Source organism: Camelus ferus, chromosome 5 (assembly GCF_009834535.1).
Source record: "Camelus ferus isolate YT-003-E chromosome 5, BCGSAC_Cfer_1.0, whole genome shotgun sequence".
Taxonomy (NCBI): Eukaryota; Metazoa; Chordata; class Mammalia; order Artiodactyla; family Camelidae; genus Camelus; species Camelus ferus.
The window spans coordinates 68,648,151-68,673,666 of record NC_045700.1 but is presented as its reverse complement, the minus strand read 5'-3'; the positions used below and the strand labels follow the sequence as shown (position 1 = coordinate 68,673,666).

The 25,516-nt window shown below is 38.7% G+C and overlaps 1 protein-coding gene across 1 annotated transcript; it reads left to right on the top strand.

Moving 5' to 3' along the window:
• Positions 1 to 1,791: 1,791 nt before the first annotated feature.
• Positions 1,792 to 23,472, top strand: ICOS (inducible T cell costimulator). Its single transcript, XM_006194278.3, has 5 exons — positions 1,792 to 1,953; positions 17,055 to 17,393; positions 18,062 to 18,168; positions 19,365 to 19,449; positions 21,426 to 23,472. The coding sequence occupies exons 1-5, from the start codon at positions 1,896 to 1,898 to the stop codon at positions 21,464 to 21,466; spliced, it is 630 nt and encodes a 209-aa protein (XP_006194340.1). The 5' UTR covers positions 1,792 to 1,895; the 3' UTR covers positions 21,467 to 23,472.
• The last annotated feature ends 2,044 nt before the right edge of the window (positions 23,473 to 25,516 follow it).

Sequence of the window (25,516 nt, the reverse complement as noted above, 5' to 3'; positions counted from 1 at the left end):
GAAGGACAGTGTCTAGCACATAGTACGCACTCAATAAACGTCCATGATTAGGTTCCCTCCCTGTTTTCCTCTGCGACACTGCAGCTGAGCTCTAGAATTTGTAGCAGCTTTTAGCAAATGAAGTAAAATCTCTCCACACTTAATTCCAGAGCTAGGCCACAGTTAGGTTAGAAAAAGTCAGTTGCTCTCTCCTGCCTGTCTATGCTGGGCTAGGATTCAGTGACTATGGGTCTGGAAGCATCTCTGCTTGATGCTGCCAAGGGCAGAGCAGCAGGAGAGGAGGGAATAGGGGCAGGGGGTCCCAGGGCTCTCGGTGGCCCTGCCTGTACCACTCAGGTTGCACAATTCAAAGAACTTCTTTCACACCCATGTTGGAGGCCCAGGACCCCTAAAACAGGTACCTGGGAAGCTGTAGCAGCTTGGAAATCACTGCAGGATAAGCCTCCTACCATACCTTTGGAACTCCTTGGCTCCAGTCCAGTATCCCTCCTTGCTTTTTGTACCCCAACCCCAGATATTGCTTCAGAGCCTGGACATTATGAATGGACCCCTTGGTTGCCCTGCCCAACAGATTCTGTCCGGCTTCTCATCTTGATGTCAGCTCTGCAGGCTGAGTGTTGATCCTGCCCTGTTACTCCCTAGAAATCCAGCCTGGATCCAGCATGCTGCAAGCTGATTCAGACCTTTAGATGGGAGGCTCAGCAGGGCTTGGTGTGAATGGTTCCACTTACTTGGTTAAGAGTGAGGACTCTGGAGCCAGACTTTCCAAACTCTAGCACTGCCACTTACTAACTATCTGACTTGGGTTAGGTACTTTACCATTCTGTGCCTCAGTTTTCCCCATCTGTAAAATGAGGAGATTAGTAATCTCCATCTCATAGGATGGTTAAGAGGATTAAATGAATTAATACTTGTATAAAACATTATATATTATATATATAAATAATATTAAATGAATTAATACATGTATAAAACATTATATATTATATATATAAATAATTCACTAAAATAAATGTGAAACAATATAAATATAATACTAGCTCTTTTCATATTGTATTTTATACATATTTAATATATTACACATTATTTTACATTCATTTTTATACTTGTTTTGCATTAACCTGTATTATTTCATTAAACATTTATGAATATATAAACACAATTATTCATAGTACTATTACTGTTATTATTGTGTACTCTAGATCCCTGCAGGGATAGAGAGACCATGAGTAGTCTTTTCAACTTCCTTGCTTTCATCCAAGGCTAGAGGTACAGATTCCCTAATTTCTACAGACCCTTGTGTGCTATGCAAAGCGGGGTTTAAGTTAGATTAAAACTGACCCCATCACTTGGAAAATTACAGCCTACAATGAACGCCATGTAAATAGTCTTCCTCAGATTCCTACGTTGCCCCTCCTTCAGATAGCTTCATTTCAATTTCTGTAATAATTTTATTTATTTCTTGTCTTATTTCAAAGGCTTTCTATTTCTGGGGCAAATAGCATAAGACAGAAATGTGTCAAAATGTATGCTCTTTGCCATGTGGTTAATTTTAGATCATGTTATTACCAATAACTATTGATTCAGAGGAACAGGGTGAAAAGAATTGCCTTGTCTCTTTCACTTGTTTTCTTGGAAATAGAATGGGGGTAAAGTTTTCCTCTGTCTTCAAAATCACCAGAAATCCATGGATTAAACTTAGCCCCCATAAGCAAAAATGCAACAGAGCCATTGACATCAGTTAAGAGACACCTCCTTACCTTGATGGTAAGTGTGACACTACATCAACCCCCACAAAACCCACTTCCTTACCAGCAAATAGAAAATAGTGAGAACATGAACACACTGTCAGCTTCGAGCCCTGAAGGAGAGAGCTGCCTTTGCTTCTGGCAAACATGAAGTCAGACTTCTGGTATTTCTTTCTCCTCTGCTTCCAAGTTGAAGTTCTTACAGGTAAGTGGCCTATTGAATATTTATTACTAAATTATAACTCGAGCGAATGTAAAGAAAAATCAAAGGTAGAAAAGTTAGGCATCAAACAGAAAGTTTTTTTTTTTTTTCCCTAGAGAGTAAGTACAACTGCAGAGGAGCCCAAGCCCACGGCTATGGGTCTTTATGTCACTGTTTTAAGATGAAGAATGTCTCGTCAGACCATTAGAATTTTAAATTACCTGCTTGAAGTTACCTGTTAGTGGATAAAGCAGGAGAGTGACTTACTGTTCTCAGAGAAAGATGAAAGGCAAAATGACTTGTGTCAACAGAATGAAAATTAAATAGTCCTGGCACTGGGGCCGGACACTCTTCCTGAAGGAGAAACTAAAATGAAAGGGCTTTGAAAAGAAGGATTTTGATTTTAATCATATCTGGTTGGTCTTCTGTCAGAAACTCCAGGCTGCCATAGAGTTTTTTCTGACACTGATGTCAGGGTTCTTCCAAAAGGCCAAGGAGTAGTGGATGACGTAAAAACCTTCCCTAGCCCTGGTAGACATTTAAAAAAAAAACAAAACCAAAAATAAAAACGGAAAACATTCTAAAGTCCTCAGTCCTTTCTCTTAGATGGCGTATATTAGACTCCATTTGAATGGTTGAAACCATGCTACTTACAACTAAATTAATATACATGTTTCTGCTGCTTCTTACTTGATACATTTTCTATTATTTTTGTTTTATCTTTATCTCTGAATCATGTTCTTGAGGTTGGGAAAAAGCAAAGTGGAATTATACTAAATGGGGATTTTCTATTAAAATGAAATGTGAAAGTAAAACTTTTAGGAGATATAATCTTGTTTAGAAATAAATTTTGCAGTGTTACCAGAAGTAGGTAGCCTTTATTTTTCTCCCCAAAGAATTAAAAAAAAAAAAGCATATTGGTCCAATATTTGATTTTGCGGAGTCTCAAGGTGGCTCCAATGCCCTTAAGGGGAAAGAGGAATGAGGGACTAGAGCCTACGTCTCAGTCCCAAGGGCAGTTTGGGGCTGCTGGCTTATTTAACTATGCCTTTTCTACAACCTAGTGAAATCCTTTAGCAGCATGAGCAACAAATGAATAGCTTCGGAATTGATTATTCATTCATTCATTCACTCACTCATCCCTTCATTCACTCAGCACCAAGCACATGCCATGCAGCAGGTCCTGTGCTAGCCGCCATGTGTACAACGATGAGCAAAACCAGATCTGTCCCTACCCTCACGAAGCTAACTGAATGGTGGGGAGAGAGACTTCAATCAAATCATCCCATGAATGAAAGGCAATTACAGACAGAACTCAGTTCTATCAGAGGATGTAACAAAGATGCTTGTGTAGACTGAGTGGGTGTGGAGGTGTGGTTGGGGACTGGGTTCGTCCAAGCCTTTCCTGTGGAAGCAGCACTTGAGCTGAGATTTAAAGGACAAATAGGAGTAAATGGGAAGAATGGTGGGAGGGTTGGTAAGAACATTCCCTATTATGAAATGCTAAGTGCAAAGGAACTGTGGCAGGAAGGAATGAAGTCAGTCAGGAAGCTGGAAGAAGGTGGATGTGCTTGAGTACAGAGAGAGAAGAGGTAGGGGATGATGCTAGAGGAGACTGGAAAGGAAAGCAGAGGCTAGACCATTCAGACCATATATTCCACCTGAAGGATTTTGGATTTTCTCCCAAGAACATTGGTTCAAGTCATTGAAGGGTTTGTTTGTACTGCCAAAAAACATCCCAGTGTGCCAAACCCATCTGGGCATTTATGGTGGTGATACTGTGCTGAGGGGATTTGAATTAGCAATGGTGTTACCACTGGGGAAGGATAGATCCAGTCTAGGTGGAATTATTTCTAGTTGTCAGACTAAGCTGATGAATAAATTGTACTTTTGCAATGACATTTATCTTGGATTCTGATTGAATAAAACCAATGTTCCCTCTCATCACACAGAAAACCATGCCACGTGACAAGCTGTTCTCCTATTTGATAGGTGGCAAAACTGGGGCGTGAATGGCTAGGCAGAGATAGCAAACTGCTAACAAAACATCATCACATTGCATTACCCAGCAATTACCATTTTCAAAGTCTCTAAATGCAAAGTAAAGAGCCAAACTGAAGTAAACCAAGCACTTGCAGGTCCTTTCCTTTGGCATATTTTTAATCCTCCCAACAATGTAGGCTTTTTCATCCCATGAAGAGGTAGATATTCTTACTTTCAGTTAATGTTTGAAGACTCTCTGACCAGGAAAGGCTAAGGGATTGGTTACACGGTAAGTAGTGGCAGAATCAAGATTAGAATTCAAATATGTCTGGCATTCCTTCCCACCATGTTGAAGTAGTGGGGATATAACATAAATCTCAAAGGAGAGAAATTCTCATCAGTTTTGTTATTTGGTTGGTGAGTTAAGAGGTCCGAAGTCTTGGTGATTCCCAAAATTCCGTTGATTTCAATGTCAAACTTAACAAAGTAATCTTCTTTTAATGATTCTGGAAAAACAGGAGGCTCCTCATTGTAAAAGGAGGGAAAAATGCGACACTCTACATTTGGAAGACCCGCTTTCTAGACCTTTGGGCAATGGGGACCATGCAGGTGACCTAATGAGTTCTGGTTTGGGAAAGACCACTTTGAAAGCCGTGGAGTGGGAATGATCCAATATCAGATGGTGCTTAATAAATGTGCATGTCTCATGATGTGCTCTAGGCAGGAGCTGCGAGGGTAACCCTTAGGCTCATTTTGAGCCTTTTTTTTTTTTAAGCACAGGGTTTGACTGGTTTATTCTAGGTACATCAGTACAGTTAAATTATTAAAATGCTTGTCATTGCTAACGATAAGGCAAGACCTGAAGGAATTAGAATGTTAAACCAGGGTGGCAGGAAACACTACTGTCTAACTCTTTGCTACTCTACCCTCCATTCCCACCTCAGTGTGAAATTTCACCTGGTCCTTTGCTACCCAGTATTGTAATAGCTGACCATCTCTTCCCTTATGGTAATTTGCCTGGTTATGGAAGGCTTCCTGCGCGCACCTTCTAACCAAGATTCTGATGGGAAAAGTGAATGGTTTTAATTTTAACTCCAATTTTGCAAATATTGAGCCTTGCTTTTGTCACCAAGGCAGTGAAGCAGTGGTTCCTGAATTCCAGCACCTCAGGCAAAACAGCCCTTTGGCATCTCCAGCACCTGCTCCTCCCTAGAGTTCAGGGCGAGACCCGTGGAGCTGCAGAGCTGTGCTAACCTTTGAGCCCCTCCTAGTACCTCCTTCTAGTGTTCATACTGAATTTTTAAAAATCCACATTGCCCACCTTTTCTTTCAATAGATGAATTCAGGCCATTCCCACTCAGCAAGCTAAATCTATATTGATTTTATTCCTTCAATATTGTATTTATTTCTATTTATTTTCCTTTGTTGTAGGAGTCTCTTATTTTTGTTGGTATGATGAAGTTTCTTTTAACGCCCCTCCTTCCCTGGGGCCTTTGTAGTCAACCTTCCAAGGTTGACTACACACTTCTTAGTTGACTAAGTCATTATCGTGTTCAGAGCAGCTTGATAGAATGTTCATTTATTTATTATTGCAGTAAAGTAAATAATGACAATGGCCTTGCCCGATGTGTTTACTCCCCAGCCCCCCAGTGACATGAGAACTTCTAAATGTTCTCTTCCCACTCTCATGCTTTCCTGGTAGTGCACCGCTGCCCCATGCATGGGTTTTTTTGAAATAACTTGTCGATCATTACTAAGTTTCCTCTGACAGTATTTCTCTCTTGGCTCAAGAATTCTTTCTTTACACCCACTTCACCTCTTTTCCATGGCAGCATCATTCTGGCCATCTGCTCTTGTCTTATCCCTGTTCTGATCCAATGATCAGAAGACTTCCATTATTTCCTTCACTCTGATGGGTGACTAATACCTTTTCTGGGAATAGGACGCCCAAAGAGCAGTCTTTTCTTTTAATAGTCTGTGGGTATTCATCAACTGTCTGCTGGCCTGTAGGGTTGCGGGTGAATAGTTCCATGCTAGTCTGACTCTCATTCCTTTGCAAGTAACTTAAATTTTTTTTTTCCCTAGAGTCTTGTAAGCTATTCATTTCAGTATTGGAATTCAGGAATTCCACTAGGATGTGCCTAGTTCTGTGAGTGTTTTCATTAACATTGCTTGGTGCTGGGTGACCCTTTTCAATCTGCAGACTTAAGTTTTTTGTTTTTGTTTTAATTTCAAGGATATTTTTCTCTCAGTAGTTGTTTCATCATATCTTTTCCTGTGTCTTTTCCCCTTCTTTCTAGAAATGTCTATCACTCTCAGGGAAGATCTTGAGACCATTGTTTGTTCATCATTAGTGAAGAAATTGGCTTTCATAACTTGCCATTGCTGGTAACAACTCCCTCAGATGAAATGGAGTTACAAGTTTTAAAAGTACTAGCAGCATATTCCCATTTCTCAGTTGAAACAAAATATGGTGGTGTAGGGAGGACCTAAATTCTCATCTGAGCTTCGCTCACTGTTATATTCACAGACTTGTTTGGCTTTTAAAAACTGGCCTCGGTATTCACAGTTGTAAACAGAGCAAAATCCACAGCTTATGCTGTCTCCCTCTCCTAAGAATATGAGCTTTATACATAAAAAGATTTACTGGGATTTGCAAATTCAAAATATATATATTTAGCAATCATCTGTAGCCTTCAATACCCAAAGAAAAGGCCACATTTACTCCATGAATGGGATCTCTGTGCTACTGCTATTCTAATAAATGGAGTCTATCAAATTGGACGTTTTGAGCATTCTAAGTATAAGAATGTGGCATTCAATACTTTCCTAGGAAAATTCAGAATTTTATTTTGCAAAGTGGAACTTAAGCATTTAGAAAATATGTAACAAACATGAAACCTGTTAGTCAAAAACAATTCTTTTTCATGAATTTGGCATGTGTGGTTGGTCAAAACAGACTGAGATTTGTGAGTTTAAAAAGAGAGTCAGAAATGGGGAGATGAAACTCTTCTGTCTCCTTCATAACCTGCTGAGGCCTGGGTCTAATTTGCCTGAGGAAAAGCTGAGAAAAACAGGTTGTCCTTTGCAAAAGGTGATAGACTTAAGAATTTTGAGTCAGTCAGTCACTAGTTCTGACAGAGTCTTTTGTTTGTCTGAGTCATGTTGCCACAGACATGGCCCTTTCAATGAGCAATTAAGGATCATTTAAATGGAATTTTTTGAATATGAGAAATCAAACTCTTTATAGCTAACATTTATAGTTTTCTAGGGCTCAACACTTTAAAAAAATCCATTCATGAACAACAATAACAACAACAACAAATAAAACCTCTACGGCACTCACAAGTCAAGTTCTGTTCGTTTTGTACTAAGACTAAAGCAAAAATCTGTCAGTAGTTCCTGTTTGCACTTATTTAACTATGATAGAAATTTCTTGTGTATGTAAATCCATACTTTTACCTTTCTATGGGCAGATAAATAACGGAATATGCATCAAGAATTCAGACCCCATCAGAGCAAGAATCCAGACTTTATAGCAGGTTCAAGTACGCAGGGCAGCTCAATACACAACTGCTCATGAATGAGGATGTCTAGGGAAACGCGTGTGTTAAACACAATGTAATTTCACATCAAATAAATGATTTTACATATTTTTTTGGTGTATGATGATCTTTCCAGTCATAGAATACATATGTGGCACCAGTGTGAATCTTACTTTAAGTAGTTGGGACAATTTTATACTCAATATATCTTGAAGGAAAAGAAATGTCTGAAAATAACCTAAATCTAGCTTAATATTAAAAGCCTTTTCTTCTTCTATTTCTTCTTTTTTTCTCAGCAAGTCTCTTTAGCTTCTGTGCTTCAGCTTCTGTAAAATTAGGGATTGGATTACATGATTGCACTAAGGGGCTCCTTAGGAATATGGACTCTGGTCTCAGATTGTCTAGGTTCAAATTATGGCTCCCCCACATTTTGCCTCTATAACCTTGGATCTTGTTCAAGCCTCAGTCTCCTCATCTGTAAAATAAGGATAAAAATAGAAAACCTGATTTAAAAGGCTGTCCTGAACATCAGATGTTACATTGCATGTATTACATTTAAACCCTTACATGCATGGGAATCACACAATGATTTTAAGCTTAGATATTTATATAACTCTAGACCTATTGGGCTTCAGAGAACTGACTGGGCATCATTTACTCTGAGTCTTTGCTTTTGGACTTGGAAACAAATACTCTCCATTATCCAATAGACAGGGTCTCTTCCTCTGTTTTTCTCGCTCATCTCCTCACTCCGTTGTAGAGCATTCACCAACTATGCTCAGGCTCCTTCTTCTTCTACTCATTCATTCATCTGTTATTATTGAGTTTCTAATAGACTCCCGGTCCTGGGATTATTTAAGTGACCACGATTCAGTCTTTATCTTTGTGAAGCTTATGGTTAAATGAGGAATACAGACAAAAATAATGATGATCTAAGCTTATGCACACTATAAATATGTTGGTATAAACAAAGCTTCATTGAGAGCATAGAGATAGGAGTCTATGTCTGGGTCTTAGGGACCAATTTAAACTGATTCTTGGGGGTAGGGCATAGCTCAGCAGTAGAGTGCCTGCTTAGCATGCACGAGGTCCTGGGTTCAATCCCCAGTACCTCCACTAATTACCACCCCCAACAAAAAAAAAAAAAAAAAAAAAAAAAAAAAAAGATTCTTGAGGAATGAATGAGGATTTCTAAGCAGATAAAGGGGTAATAGGATATTCTAGTCTATGGGAACAGAAGTAACAATGTAAAAAGTTTGGCCCCAAAGTTCAGTATAGCTTTAACATATACGATCTAGGAAGTTGTGAAAGGATTTTGTGTCATGCCAAGAAAATTTAGGTTTTTGTTTTTTTGTCTTTATCTCATAAGCAACAATGTAATGGAGATTTTTTAAACTGGGGAGTGAAATGCTTTTTCGAAACACAATTTTGGAAGCAGCATAGAAGATGGATTTGGAAAGAGAGACTGTTCTTGAGAAGGCTAGTCGAGAAGATGCTTCCACAGATGAGGGAAAAGGTCCTGGACTAGCAATGGGAATGGAGAAAAGCAATTGAATTCAGGAGACACTCATGACCTACAGTCAACTAAGCTTGGAGACCTATTGGAGCAGGACAGCCAGACAGAGGGAGAAATGAGGAAGATTCTGAAGGTCTAAGGGTCAGTCTCATGACTCCTTGAAGGAAAGGACTTGGGTTTGGTGAGTGAATACTAAGTTCAGTCTGGAAATGTTACTCTTGATGTGTCAGGGGATATCCAGATACAGATACAGAAAGGAAACTGGAAATAAGGGACTGGAGCTGAGGATGTGTGTGGCTGGAGATGAAACTGTGGGTTACTAGAGTAAAGTGTAGAATCTATTTTAATTACTCTGTAAATATTGCTACAAAGTTTTAATAACACCTCTGGAATTTTTCCATTTTCACAAATAAAACCAGTTTTTACTAGAAGAAAATCGATCTTTCATTTTTTAAAAAATTATACATTCTAGAGCTCCAAAGTTTGTTTAACCCTCTCTGCAGAGTTCCTTTGAGAATAAAAACAATTCACACATTGTGTGTGCGTGTGTGTGCACGCCTGTGTATAGTCTTGGTTTTTTTGAGGTTCTTCTTTTTCTCTTCACACTTTTTTGCCTTCCCTTTCTGCAAATACTTAGGACTTTAAATTAGGCTTATTTTGCCTACCCTTGCTAATGATTTCAATCCCTACTTTAGATTCTGGATGCCTCTGAATAATAATGTAAATATAGAAATGATGCATCTATAAAAATCCACTAATTGAGACTCTAAAAGTTTCAGCTAGTAGACTTACAAGAAATGACAGCGCTTTTATGAAAAGTGAAAAAAAGTGGTAGAAAGCATATTTTTTAAAGGCCAGAGTTTCTTAGATCAAATGTAACAAAACCCTAATATAAGCACTGCAGTTTTTAGAACGTCGCCTCTTCCTGCACATTCATGTGCTGTGCTAAGTTAAAGCTTATCAGTGTTGGATTACAGAAATTATTTTTAATAAGCACTATCAATAATTGCAAACTCAGGAGATCTTATCTTTCTATCACTCTGAGACCTTTGTGGAGGTTTGTGGTTAGAAGTCTGAGTTAAGGAGAATAAAGTCAAATTGCTGATTTGTCTCACACCCCTTGTACTGTGTGGGTTTTCTGAGTGCTTTTGCCAAAAAAAATTTCAACCAGGTTATCATACAACTGCTTACAAAGAGTCCTGGCAGGATGGGTTCTAGCAAGACAACCTTACACTGAAGAAATGAAATAGTTTAGATATTAAAAGAATCAATTTGCAAATAAACTTCTGAACCATAGTACAATTCTCAGGTGAATGACCCTTTTCTTCAGAGAATTTTTTTAACAGCTCCCCTAAAAGGAGATACAAATGCTTTTGTCATTTAAAATTTTGAAGATCTAGAGAAATCATCTAATATGAAGATTCTGATTTTAGTCTTGAAACAGTCTATTGATATCAACAATAATGTTATAAAAATCATAGTTATCAGCAGTTCACAGGTTGGAGAAGCTCTATTGGAAAGATTGTAACTTTTAGACAAGGTAATCAATGTGATTAAGATATAGTACTTGTTTTCTCGAGTACTTATAATCCAGGAATACCAACAAGAAGTAAATAGATGTGGTAGAAAAACAAAAATGAAGTCTTAATATAGAGATTTTAAGTCTCAGCACCAGGATTCAAGAGAACACATTCCTTTTTGTGTTCTTAACAATGCATTAAGTGCTCAGTGTTATAGCATGGCGTTTCTGTTACAAATCACTAGTATGCTGTGGTTACAAAACATCTGGACATTTTAGAACAATCATTGGTCCAGGGGCACCTGTCCTGGCCATCCATTGGGCAAATTTAATGGTTCTGCTCTCTGGAGGATGCAAATAATCAACTAGATTTAAACCTGTCGTCTTCCCCTCCTTAGACACAAAAGAGCTAAGAAAATCTTCAATCATCTAAGCAAGTCTTTATGGACCCGGTGGATACTTAGAATAGTTAAAGAACCTGCTTGTTTAAAGCACAGGCAGATATGTTCATTAGTTGAAGAGGTGTCTTTTGTGCTTGATTGTATATTTGCACGTACTTGTGTGCAGAAGAAAGGCAACATACCATTGCTAACCTTAGGATCACGTCCCAGCTGTAAGCTGTGTAATCCTGGGCAAGATACTCACTTTTCTGGCCACAGTTTAGTTTGACAAATTTAGATGTAAAATTTTGAATAAAAAGGTTTAACAGGATCATTCCTAAGAGCCCTTTTGGTGCTTATATTCTATAGTCTATGATTTATCCCCCCAGACTTATCATATCACTGAGATCTACATATTCAACCATCTGCCCATCCATTCATCCATTCAGTAAATATTTATTGTGATGTACAACACACCAGGTACTATTGTAGATACTCAGGATAGTGAATAAAATAAAAAGGTCCCTGGTTTTAAAGTTTACATTATAGTAGGGCAGCAAGACAACAGACATGTAAACAAATAAACCAGACGGTGGTACTTTGTCTCAGGTAATACGCTAGAAAACGACTTGCTGTGTACTTTGGCCCGAGTGGTTCAGTGGGTACTGGAGAAGTAAGAAGCAGCCATGTGAAAATCAGAGATAACATTCCAGGCAAAGAAACAACAAAGTCAGAGTCCTGGGGACCAGCTTCTTGCTTTGAGGAATAGAAAGGAGAGCAATGTGACTGCAGTGCTGTGAGTGACTGGTCTAAATGATGTTAGCAAGCTTGGGTAGATCATGCAGGTCATGGAAACAAGGATCAGGAATTAGATTTTTATTCTGAGATGAGATGGATGTTTTATAAGCAGGACGATTACACCATCTGATTATGGATGAAAGAAGATTATTCTGGCTTCCTTGAGGGTTGTGGATGGTCCAATGGCATGAGTGAGAGCAGAAAATTAGGACTGCTCCTGCAGTCCCAGAGAGAGATGATGCTGGTTTGGACCAACTGCAGTTTAGATGGAAGAGAAGCCCAGACAGGTTCTATTGGACACAAAACAGAAATACAGGAAATTAGACTTTCTTCCTGTAGACAAATCCCATAAGACTCAGTCTGTAGTGACCACTCTCTGGCTTCTTGTGGTTGTCTGCTTCCATTACATTTCCCTTGGTTGTTGCTAGTGGCACTTCAACCTCAGATTGTACCCCAAATCTTTCATGTGCTCCAGAAGTTGTATGACTTCAGACAAATAATCTAATCTGTCTGGGCCATCAGTTATCTGTACGTGGAAAACTGAGACTTGCTGTATCATTTCGAAGCTTGCCAGGTTTGACTGTGTATGATGCTGGGCAGAGGTTGAATCATGTTACAGGAAACACAAGTGTGAAGGCAAGTGTTTACAGGATGTCTGAAACATGTACAGACAGTGTGTATGAGGAAGGATATTTTGGAGGATGATTTGATATTAAAAGGTAGTATGTGAAGAAAATTGAGGCTTGATAGAAAGGAAGAAAGAGCAAGAAGAAAGAGACTGATGAGGGGAACACTCACAATTCTCAACTACTGGTATGGCAGGGGAACTGACCAGATTGGAGACCCAGTCAAAACAGACACTGACTATAAAAATTGATGCTATCACATCAGCACTCCTGGTTGGATATTAGACTTGGAGATAAGAACATCCAGGGAAGGCAGAGAAAATATTCCAGCTGCTTCTGCAGTTATAAGAAACTAAGGTATTCAGATATTCCTTAAATTGTCTATCCTTTAAATGCTTGAGTCATGGTTACAGGAATGATCTTCTTTTGATACTGTATTTCAAATGTCATCAAAGGCTAAAGAGAACTTGTGATTAGGTATTTGAGTATATCTGTCCCACAGGGGCCAAAGTAATTATAAAGCAATTGATTAAATGTCATAACTGATTTCTTTAGTTGAAAACATTCAAATAACAGACTAAGAATTGTCAAATGTTTGTCCAGATGGAAAACTTAAGCATTGAGTATGTTAAACTTGAGTCTGGCTTCTTATGACCACATTTAATAATAAAAAAATGACCTAGGCAGTTTTTAGATTAAAAAGAATAATTTGAATAATTAAGAGTGCCCGATAGAAATGACATTTTGGATTCTCCAGTTTACTTCTTTGGTGTCAGTGGCCACACCCTTGGCACTGTCACTCAAGAAAAACTTAGGTCGTCTTCTAGTCATACCTAAATGCTTTTATGGGCCAAGAAGATAGTCTCATTTATTTTCATTTCTCCTGACTTCCTGGAATAGCCCAGTAAGATGCTGGGACAGAGGGAGGATTATGGAAACATGGTTTCTCCTCTGGAGGACCCAACAGCAAAGTCATAACTCTTGATTGTTCACGGTCTCATCTGGATATGTTCTCATCCTGAATCTGCAGAGAGTAAGTGTTGAAAAGAACTTTAAGATGTCTTGGTCTCACTTCTTCATTTCATAGATGAAGAGACTAATATCCAGATCGGTACCCTTGTCACAGAGACTTGCTAATGGCAAAGGCAGAATTTTCCTCTGGTTTCCTTGGGAACTACTGCATCGCACTTCCACCACCCTGCACCTCCAATCACGATATTTCATCTTGTGTTGGGCTATAGTATAGTATAGCATAGTATGGGCACAAAAGGAGAAAAGCTGCTGACAAAACCATCTTCAGAAATAGAAGACAATGCATCTGTGTCTGTGTACACACGAGGTGGCCGCAGCCACTTTTGCTCCAAGATCTCTCTGTGGTTTACACGCTGCCATTCTAAAGTCCTTGGGAAATTTGCTGTGAGCATTTCTAAAGGAACCGTGAACCAGTCCACTGATGTTATCTTCTGCAACAGGCAGTGAAGACATAAGCATCAAAGCAATAGTAGTGCAACAGAATTACTTCCAGACAAAGAGGTCCGCATGCAAAACACCTTTCATTTTAATCCAAGGTAGATTAGACCCATTCTCATTCGATCAGTTTTTTCCCTATGCATTTTGCTTTTATTGTTCCCTCTGTCTTTAAAATAAAAAAAGCATTATTTTTCTTCTGTATACTTTGAAAACTATTTTATTCTAGAACAAAACATCTATTCAGAAAAGTGAGCAAACATAAATGTGTGATGTAATGAGTAATTACAAAGCATATTACCTTATTCCTACAGTCACCGCAGGTCAAGAAGTAAAACCCTGTCAGCACACAGAAGCCTCTCCGCTCGGAGTTTTCCTTTCTGATTCCAACTCCACCTCCTCTTTATACAGAGGCAGCATACTGAATTTTGAGATATTCATTTAGGTTGCCTGTTATGTTTGTATTTGTTTAGTCATTATGCAAGAACTCACAATATACATACCTCATTTATTAACGTTTCAGGTTACGTATACCTTCTCTATCTTCCTAGACAAAATGTTTTAGGTTGACACTTTCTTTTAGCACACTGAAGATGAAAGACGTAATTCCACTGTATCATGGCTTTTATTGTTGATATTGAGAAACCACCTGTCAGTCTAACAGTTGCTTCTTTAAAGGTAATCAGTCTCTTTTCTCTGGCTGCGTTTAAGATTTTCATTATGATATGTCTAGATGTGCATTTTTTTTAACAAATCTGCTTGTGATTTGTTGGGATTCTTGAATCTGTGAATTATAATTTGCATTCTGAATGATTTGTCTAACCTAATTTTTCAGTTCATCAACTGTCTCCTTATCTAATATGCTATTAACCTCTCCATTGAGTTTCTAATCTCAGTTGGTGTGCTTTTTGCCAGTTCTAGTTGGTTCTTTTTCAAACCAGTTGACTTTTTTTTGTTAGTTTCCTGTTCTCGATAGATATTATTACAAGTTTGTCTTTTATTTCCTTAAACATAGAAAGCTCAGTTGTCTTATCTTAGGGACCTGAAAATTTAAGTATATGACTGTGTATTTGTTTTTGTAGTCTGTGTTTCTGTTGTCTTGTTTTCTTGGTGTCTGATTATTTTTTATGGTGTGTTTGTCATTATAATTAGGTATTATTTGTAGATATGATTTAAGGCCTATGATGTAAATCTCTTCTTCCTGGAATAGTTTACATTCTCACTTTCAAAAGTTTAGAGGTGATAATAACCTAAAATCACCTAAAACAAAGTTTAATTATTGAGATTTTCTTGACCATTGAAGTGCTTTCAAGGTGGACTATAGTCTGCATGAAGGCTGGTTTACCTGTATTTTAAGGATGTAACCCTTTGGGATCTCAGATTATGGAGGAGAGTTGTTTTTTTTTTTTTTTTTTAATAGATTTCTCACTTGCAGACTCTGAGAACTGAGACAAAAGTTTGAATCTGGGAGAACAGCACATGCTCTCAGAGTAAGAGCAACTTCTAAGCTATTTATCTCTCTAGATTCTGGTTCTTCAAATTTACCTAGTAATCTCTCTTCCCTTTTTTTTCAGCTCTTTATAATCCTTTAAATTAATATTTTTAGACATTTCATTCAGCATTTTTAGTTGTTTTGGCATGGGAATTGGTTTAAATAATCTAGACTGCCATATCTGAAATCTAGAACACTTGTGAGCATTTTCACAATCAAATCTCCAATTTGAAAATCTATTCCCTAGCAATATGAGAGACATGAATTAAAGCCTAGAGATATTAAGAAAAAGAAGCAATCTTTTGTGGAGAATCTTAAATAAAATAATGCACTAGTGGAAGCAGGGTTGTGGCACTTGAATCCTCCTGTAGAATGCTAGCCCTGTGGTAAAGTGGGACAGTTCTTTCTGAAAGCAACATTGCAGTGCATAGTGTTATAATGTTTTTAGACATTATGACCACATGTCAAATTTTTACATAAAAGTCAAAATGCTGAAAATAACCCCAACAGTCAACATTAGTGGGATGCTTTAACAAATTATGATAGAGTAACATTATGGCCTTTTATATAGTTATTTAAAAAGATAATTATGATGACTATGTAAAAAATGGAATGTTTATGATATAACATTAAATGACAATCAGAGAACACAAAGTAACATGTTTCCCGTATAAAATAATGATCTGGAAGATAAAGAGCAAAAAGGCACAGATAGTATTTCTATTTCACTAGAATGGAAGGACTAGGTAATTTTTTTCCCTTAAAAATTCCTTGAGTTTGTTACATAGTTTTCTCAAGAATAAAAACAGGGATTTCAAACTTTAAACTAATAATATTTTTTCCCAATTTCAGCATGAAACTTTGTCACATTAAAAAAAGAAAAGAAGTAATAGAAAGAAAAAAGGAAGGCAAAGAATAGTTTGAACTTATAATTGAGTAACTTGGAATCTGCAACCAGGCCAAGACTATTTCAGTTTCTTCCTTCTGTGATCTCTTTGTAGCTCCCCAAAACAACCTTGGCTTCCTATAAGCTTAAAATTTATTTTAAAAAAATGAAAAAAGAAACAAAAGTCTGGGGCTAGGACTTTTATCATCAGACTTTGATTCAGTTCTCAATGAAGGAGGTTCAGAGAAGACACGTTTCTATCATTTGAAAATGATTTATCTGTTCTTCTGCTCTCTAGCAGGAAGGAGTATTGTAAATATATATTTATATATCATTATTCATTTTTAAAGCTATTTTGTGCTTTAAAAAGTTTTTTTTCCCCCTCAACTACACGTCTTTCCCCAGCTCTCTCATTATTTGACTAAGGTGCTAATCCTTCTTCAGTTCCAATTTTCAGTCTCTTTCTCAAAGTGACATTATCTGATTCTATAATCAAAATTACAGCCCAACCACCTTTATTTGAATTGTACTACATTCCTGGCATGAATTATGGTGTATTACTGTATATTTACTTGCTTATCATCTGTCTCCAATATGAAATCTGCCAAAGGGTAAGAATCATTTCTGTTTGGTACATCCTATGCAAATACATTATTTAATATATTGCATATTATATATTCATATATACAAACAAGTCTCTGCTTAGGTTTTTTTCCTAAGGCACAATTTTACCTTCATGTTCTATTTTTTGGTTGTGAAGTCCTTTCGTTTTGATGCAATAAAAGTGACTTTAGGAAGAGAAGAGATTATTTTTGTGTTCAAATATAATTATTAAGGCAAGAAATCATAAAACGTCACTTTTGCTTTGTTTTCTTTTTATTTTTTTATCCAGGAGAATTCAATGATTCTGCCAAGTCTGAGATGTTTATATTTCACAATGGAGGTGTACAGATTTTATGCAAATACCCTGATATTGTCCGACAATTTAAAATGCAGTTGCTGAAAGGGAAGAACACGCTCTGTGAGCTCAGTAAGACACAGGAAAGCGGAAACACGGTCTCCATTAAGAATCCGAACTTCTGTCAATTTGAATTATCCAATAACAGTGTCTCTTTTTTCCTGTATAACTTGGATAGTTCTCATGCCAGCTATTACATCTGCAAACTATCAATTTTTGATCCTCCTCCTTTTCATATAGATATTCTAAGCAGAGAATATTTGAATATTTACGGTAAGACTTTTTTTCATCTTCTGAACTTATGAGTACACATGCATTTTAACTGTTTTTCTCATTAGGGAAAACAAAAAAATAAGTATCTTTTGCACCAGAGTTCATTTTGGTACAATTGATGGCAATAATTTATGATGAAATATGCAAAGGTATTTATTAATAATAAAAATAATTAATATTAATCAGTAATATGCAATTTAATCATTAGAAATATGTCATGTTGTCTTTAAAACACATATACTATTAGAATTCAGGAAAAATTTAGGACAAATATCTAAACCCAAGGCTTAATGGCTATCCCTCTATTCACTCACAATTTAAGGTTTTGGTTTGCGGATTTGTGGAATTAAGTGAAATGATTGAAAACAATAGTTTTATAACATTATTTTTCCTAGTTACTGTTTTGCAAAAATATAGACTGCAAAGTCTTTTCCATTAATCACATTTGTAAACACATATGTGCACAGAGTCTTTTAGGTTTTAGTTTTTGGATCCTTGCTATCATACTGAGGTGATGTTTTTTATTTACGATTTACTGGATTTCATGATTGTAATGAAGACAAGCTTCACTTGATTCAATAGCTCTTTTAAATGAACTTGTGATTCAGCACTGACAGAAGAGATTTAATTCTGAAGTTTTCCTTACCCATATCTTTTCTCCTACTTAGAATCACAGCTTTGTTGCCAGCTGAAGTTCTGGTTACCCATAGGATGTGCAGCTTTTGTTGTAGTCTACATTTTTGGATTCGTCCTTACATGTTGGCTTACAAAAAAGGTGAGCAACCTTGATCTTCTCTTGCCCCCGCTGTACTGAGGAATATCAGCAGTTACTTACTCATCAAAGTACGTATTGTTCCCGCCAGAGTAATTTGATCAACAGGTAGACGCTTTCTTGTCCTCAAGATCTGCCTCTGAATTAAACTACCAACTTGGAACAGAAACTTATTTACTTCATAGCTGCTTCATTCCAAAAAGAATTCAGTGGCTTACAGAGAGAGATGTTATTATTATCATTCAAAAAAGATGAGGAAATTGGGGTCATGGAAAGACAAAAAGGCAGGAGGAAGATTACAATGTAAAAATAGATGCTTCTGACTTTTAAAAATTATTCCATGTGGACTACAAATTTGATTCTAAGTTTCCAGAGTCAGGGCAGATGAAGGTATTACTTATAAGTTCTCCTCAACTAGTTAATTAAAAACCAATCAGTGAGGAAGTCTTATAAGGAGCCATCAGTAGTTGAGAAGGAACTTGCTAGCTTCTTTTATTTTTTAATTTTTAAGTTAATTAATTAATTTATCTTGAATGGAGGTACTGGGGATTGAACCCAGGACCTCATGCATGCTAAGCATGCACTCTACCACTGAGCTATGCCCTCCCCCACCTTGCCAGCTTCTTTAATTGGTAAGTTACTAGGACTCCTCGCTTTTACAGAAAACCACTGAAAAGCTGTGCAGAAAGATAAAACAATAACAATAATAACAACAAAAATCTCTCTGTGCTGGGGGATATTCTTTTAGTCTTTCCCAACGCAGATTCTCAGTCAAAGAACTTACACCATTCTCTGTATTAGGCAAGGTTGTTAGCATCCTCAGGTACATCCCCAGTGTGATCATCGGCCAGTATGCACAGCTGTGCTGGAAGGGAGTTTGAAAAGTGAGATAAAGAAGGAGGAGAGTGAGATGAGGCCCCATGGTCTACATTTACTAGGGAAAGAACAGTAAAGGCATAAATGAGAAAAGACTCTTGTTCAGCAGAGTCTTTTTATTTAAAGCCATTTTCATATTGTTCTCCTACTTAGCCAAAAGTTAGGAGGCTAAGTCACGTTATAACACTTTGTCAGATACCGCTTCAACAAAGAGTAGACAGCAGTCACAAGCACACACACACACACACACACACACACACAGAGCACAGGGACGGAGATGGGGAAGGGCAGAGGACAAACGATGTTTCTGACTTTTCCTGCAGAAGTACCGCTCCAGCGTGCACGACCCTAACAGTGAGTACATGTTCATGGCTGCAGTGAACACCGCGAAGAAGCCTAGACTCGCAGGTACAGCAACTTGTGGGGGTTTGGGAAGGGAAGAGCATTCTTTACATGACGTCTAAAATTTTAATTTTTAAAGGAAGAGAAAATGTCTCTAAGAGTGAATTTTACCTTTTTCTGTAAAAAAAAAAACAAAAACAAATTTTAATTTTAGATGCAAGTTTACTTTCTCCAGTTCATTGAAAATAAACAATAAGTTTGTAAACCACTATTAAAAATAGCCCAGAAGTTCACAAACCACTATTGTAGCAAGGCGATTTTCTCACTGATATTATAAAAATGGGGAGATTCCAAGTCTTCCCTGTTAAAAAGTTCATTAAGTCATACGATGAGATTTATTGAGTATCAGTTAAGTGTATTACTGAGTGAGGCACTGTGGGAGATACAGAGATAGGGAGATTTTCAATTGAGATTTGGAAGAAAGATCTAGGCAGGTGTTCCCAAGGGGAAGAAGGAGAAATCGGTGAAGATGTTATTTCGATGTAAAGAATGTGCATGAGAAATTGGATGGCCATGGAAGGTTAATTAAGTGGGACTTTGACCTTTTCCTTTCAGTGTGAGTGTTGTCAACTTGAGTGTTCTCAAGCTAAGGAGCACCCCAGGGAGTCAGAAGTATCCATTTTTAATAAATCTTACGCTTCTAAGGTTGCACTAATGGGAGGCTTGTCACGAGAAAGAAGCCACTGCATTTTTGCCACCACTCCGTGGCGAAGGACTTGTATACAAGGGCTGCACACAGCATCTGTAGTCATGGAATTACAGCATGGAAAGGAGATGAGTGTTCCTTTTGTCCATCTCCTCATTTTTAAGATGAAAGAAATTGATGCCCAGGGTGTTCGGTGATTCTTTGGTTCCCGCGATTGTTGATATCATAGCTTTGACACTTGAAAGAGCTTGTGTTTCATTACTTTGCTATTGAAAGAAAAGAATCTTTCATTCTTTCAATGTCTGTGCTCATAATAAGGTGTCTGTCTTACTTCGGGTCCCTGAAAGCAGACCACGAGACAGAGACTTGGGTGCAAGTAGTTTATTTGGAAGGTGCCCCCAGGAAGAAGGGGTGGGGGAGCAGGGAGAGTGAGACAGGCAAGAAGGAAAAACCAAATGCAGGTTGCATTACTCAGATCTCAGCCAGAGGCCACAGGACCCCTGAGAAGTGTACAGACATCTCCCAGAATTGTTCTTCTGTAGGCTGGCAAGTGGGGCATTTATCCACTGGCTCCCATGCCTGCAGGGTGCATGAATCTTTATTTCTGAGCTGTGCTCTGTGCAGACAATGAGCCTGCTCTCAAGCCTTCAGAGCAAGCCCTGAGGCAGAAAAGCAGAGAAATGCATGGTGGGACTGTTGTGCTAGAACTGCCAGCGTAGGCAGAAATGTCCACCCGAACTGCTGCTGGAATCAGAGGTTGGCAGTTTCACAGTCCACCCACCAAGCCTAGCGTCTATCTTGCAATTACACGTAAACCAACAGGAACTGCAAATGGCCAGAATGAAAGCTTCTTGAGGGTAGGCAGCATCTTTCTCCTGTATTCTGAAAGCACTACAGGTACCAGGCAGAGCATGTCTCAGCACCTCTGTCAAGTATTTGTTGTGTGAACAGCACTGTGCTGAGTAATGTGTATTGGGTAGAGAGGGAGGGAAGATCTAAGACAGTCCTTGTTTTCAGTTTGTAACGCCATTGGGAGAGGTAAGATGTTTGCGTGGAGGGTGGAGTCACATAATAGTGTCAAAAATACTCAATTAATTGCAAAATGTAGAGTGCAGATAAAGCCTGCTATAGGAGTCAGGAGTGGGACGGGTAAAACGCCACAGAAAATGTGGAGCTGGTGCTCAGTCTTGAAGAATAAAGAATTTGGATGAGGTACATGTCTGCGTGTATGTATATGCGTGTGTGTTTACAAGAGGCAGAGGAAAAGGGAAAGCTTATTGAAGGGGATTGGCACATGGAGAGCCTTTTAAGAATTTATGTTAAATTTTTGTTACAGATGTGACCCGTAATATAGAACTCTCTGGCACCCAGGCATGAACCGCATCGGCCAGTTCCCTCCAACTTGAAGTGCAAGATTCCCTCACGTCCTGGACCACAGACAGTCTGACTTGATTTGACTACATATGGTCTCCTGTTGGTGTTTTGTTCAATCTGGATCAGTGACTATATCAGTCCGCAGGGATTTTAACAGACTGCCTCAGTACTGTTGGGTTCTCTCAAAACAAATACCCTCTCGCGACTAGCTTTATAGAAAGCCCCGCTCATGTGTGCTCAACAAACAGACCTCACTGGGATGGAATCCCTGTCTTCACATCTGCTTCTAGCAATGCACCAGCCAGTAAAACAAACACATCTACAAAAATGTTTCAAAGATGCCAAGGGTATTGAATCTGCAAAGCAAATGGGCAGGCGAAGGCCAGAATCTGTCTGCATTTCACTAACAGACTACCTCTTCTTCCCATAGGGATGAGCATTTCTTTTCCACTCAGACACTGGAGGGAGATGTTTCAAATCTGTAGTTATTTTATTTTAAGGTGTGGACGCGTAACTATAGCATACTAGTACCTTCGTACACAGCTCTCTTCTCCCAGTTTCTGAACCCCAGTTGATCACTGCACCCAGAGTTTAGAAGCCTTCTTCTGCCCTCAATTTTCCTTTTAAAAATACTTCCACGTAACTATTTGACAGACACTCTGAGTATGGAGCTGCATCTACATTTTTTTCCTTCTGCTGCTCAATTATATATATTGCTGCAGCCTGATGAATATAACTTGCCTACATTTTCCATAAACAAGCATATTTACTCCAGAATGACATCTTATTTCCCCAAATTCAGTTAAAATGGTTTACTTTGCTGACTCGTTGACATTAGGGGTAGGAAGCATTGTCTAGAATCAAAAGTGACTTCATTTTATGATACTGGTTTCTACCATTCTCTATGTTTTCATGGTGCTATTAATCACAAGTTAGGCTGTTTTTGTAGCTCATGTTAAAATTGCAAACAAAGAAACCCATCTATCGTTGTCAAGCACTGTCCTGGGGGGTAGAGCCCGTGATCGGTTCAGCACGAAGGCTGCAGTTCTTGGAGGTCGCTGCCAAACCACGGCCGTGCTGCTGCCTCTGGGCTTGACAGGTTGGGATTCCCAGAGTTGAGAGACTCTGCTGAGCCAGGACAACCAGGTGCTCTTGCCCCCAGAGTTTGAAGTCACCCTGGGGATCAGAGTGGGTCTGCCTGCATTTGTACCTTCAGGATTTGTGAAGAAGCCCAGATGTGTCAGGAAACATCTGCATGATTCCCTCTCCTAGAAACCATTCAGCCTGGAGACTGGCCCTGGCCCCCTCAAGACAGTCTTCCTTTGAATTTGATTCAGTTGGAAAGATTCTTAAGTACATGTAACATGTGATTATTCTTAGCTGAAATATTTTCTCTATGTCCTGTTTGCATGACCAAGGTTTTTGAAACAGCCAATGTGTATGTGACAACGTTTTCAATTTAGGTAAAATGGGATTATTCAGTGGTTTTAAAATTTGTAGTTGCCTGCTTCTAGTTTACTTTAAAAGTGAGACCTGATGTGTCATTCATTATGCATACTTATATTGTTTTAAGCATGTGTAATGCTGGATGTGTACAGTACAATACTGAATTGGTAATTTGAATCAAGTACAGTGTTCTTGGCTTTCAGCTGACTCGGACAACCTGGCTGGCTTTGCAGAGGTGATCCCCGAGTTGTCTGCAGCTTTCTGTGTGGGGTGGCAAGTGGGGAGGACAGCCTTCGTGTGGCCCGCCTCGCCTGGTTGTCCAGGCTGTGCCCGGAAGGGCAGCCTCATCCTTAGCACTGGACATTTCAAAGTGAATGACTAAAGGCTACAATTTCTGTGAAATAAAAATTGGTTTTTAGAAGAGCTAATTATGAAATAGATTTTAGCAGTAGTAGGAAGCTAAAGAATAAACATCTGATATTCAGCTGTGGAAAATATCTCAGTGCTTTCCTGGGGGAGGGTAACGATTCCTGTGGCCAGCCCTTGCAGCTTTGACCTTGTTCTCAAAGATCCCAACACTACTTGGACCAGTTGCTCTTTTCATTTTCATTAAAAAAAATTCTTTTTTGAAACAACCACAATTGTAGAGTAGTTGGAAGTCCAGCAAAAGGACTGTTCTCCTAAGTTTCTGACCTCATACCCTATCACCTCTAAGTAGCAAATATATGTATGTTTATACACTCCTATATACACTCTCCTCCACAGAAACAATACAATTACAATATCAGAAAATTAACATGGATACATTGCTGCCACCCAACTCTCAGACTGCATTCAAGTTTGTCCAGGTGTCCTTCTAATGTATTTTCTGCAAAAGATTCTGTTCAGAATCTCCCTCTGCCTTTAGCTGTCACATCTCTGTTGTGAACTTCAGTCTGGACAGTTTCTCAGCCTAACTTTAATGGCCTTGGCTCTTTTGAAGATTACAGTTATTTTGTAGAATGTCCCTCAGTTTGGGTGGGTCTGATGTTTCTTCGTAATTAAACTTAAGTTAGCAATCTTTAGCAAAAATAACACAGAAGCGATGCTATGTTCTTTTAATTGCATCCTATTATTGCCTCAAAAATCTTGATTTCTTAGATTGCTGATAACGTTCATTTTGATCACTTGACTAAGGTGGTGTCTGTCAAGCTTCTCCTCTGTAAAGTAACTCTTTTCCCCTTAAAGTTAACAAATCATTCATGGGGAGATACTTTGAAATCTTATGAGTCATCTGTAACTTATCAAAGTCTCAATTTATTCATTTGTTCATTTATATATGTATGATTTCCTATTCTATTCAATGGGTAAACATTTGTTACTATCTTTATATTATTTTGATGCATAAGTTGTCCCATCCTTGAACAGTGGGAACCTATTCAAACCGGCTCTGGTGTCCTTGACCATGTACCCATCATTCTTTCAGCACTTCCTTGCTTTCTGGCAGAACAAGACATTCCAGGCTCAGCTCACGTTTTCTCCGTCCCAGTGCTGGAATCACTTGTTTCTCCAGGGAGCTCTTATTTCTCTGCGTGGGCAATGGTTTTTAGAAACCAAGATTTAGACATCAGTAAATGCTCATTACTCTTGGGACTCCCCTGCTCTGGGACACTCAGTGGACAGAACTGGGACACACATCCATGGACGCTCAAATATAGATGTAAATGTGTATGTGTGTGTATACAAATGTACATGTATACATAAAGTACAGATGTAAATGTGTGTATATACACACACATATATACATATATACATACGTAGATACACTTCCGTCTATATTGATTTCTGGGCCCATGTCTGTATTGTAGAAATTGATGAGTTCTCACCTATGTTTTTAATTCTAATACAACACTATAGAGTTCTTTCTAGATTTACTCTTCTCTGTTACTTGTTTCTATTATGACAGTGAAAATCTGACTCTTATTATCCTTAGTATGTTTCCTTATTTGATCAATCCCCCAGTATGAAACCAATCTTCCACCTTAGTCGCACCCCCCCCCCCCCACAGGGTAGCTTCCTCTTTCTTTCGGGGCTTGGACTCCCCATGCTGGGCCCTCCCTCCCACCCCATGGAGGCCTTTTTCACCCTGTTTGGGCTCTTACACCCCAGGCTGGGTTGTTCCTCCGTCTTCAGCTGGGGGTGACAGTGGCTCCCTGGGCCTGGGGTGGCTTAGCCTTATGGCTTGTGTTTTATACTGGCTCCCACAGTTTGTCTGTTGTATTCAGTCTGATTGCCTACAGTGATTACTGGTTTGATCCCCTCTATTGGCTACTGCTCCTTCCCTGTCTCCCTTCCTTACATCCTTACTGGTGTTTCCTTCGCTTCTCATATAAACTGCCTACCCGGGAATCCTTGTCTCAGCCTCAGCTTCTGGGGTGGCTCCAGCTCAGACACGCTTCACCCTCCAGGCCTAGGGGGAAGTGTGGTTTCCCACTGCTGCTGGCCCCTGGTGTGCCATCCTCCCTTGTTTGTTCCTGGTATTTCCTTGGCTCCCTCTACACCTTTGGAAAAATCCATTGATTACCTTTTTCGCTTAACCTCTAAGTCACCACCTATTTCTGAGGAGAC

What these genes read in the sequence shown, in the direction of transcription:
- ICOS (XM_006194278.3), top strand. Translation starts at nt 1,896, where the DNA reads ATGAAGTCAGACTTCTGGTATTTCTTTCTCCTCTGCTTCCAAGTTGAA. An exon ending in CCAAGTTGAAGTTCTTACAG is followed by an intron (nt 1,954 to 17,054) that starts GTAAGTGGCCTA and finishes TTTTTTATCCAG; the next exon opens with GAGAATTCAATGATTCTGCC. An exon ending in CATGTTGGCTTACAAAAAAG is followed by an intron (nt 18,169 to 19,364) that starts GTGAGCAACCTT and finishes CTTTTCCTGCAG; the next exon opens with AAGTACCGCTCCAGCGTGCA.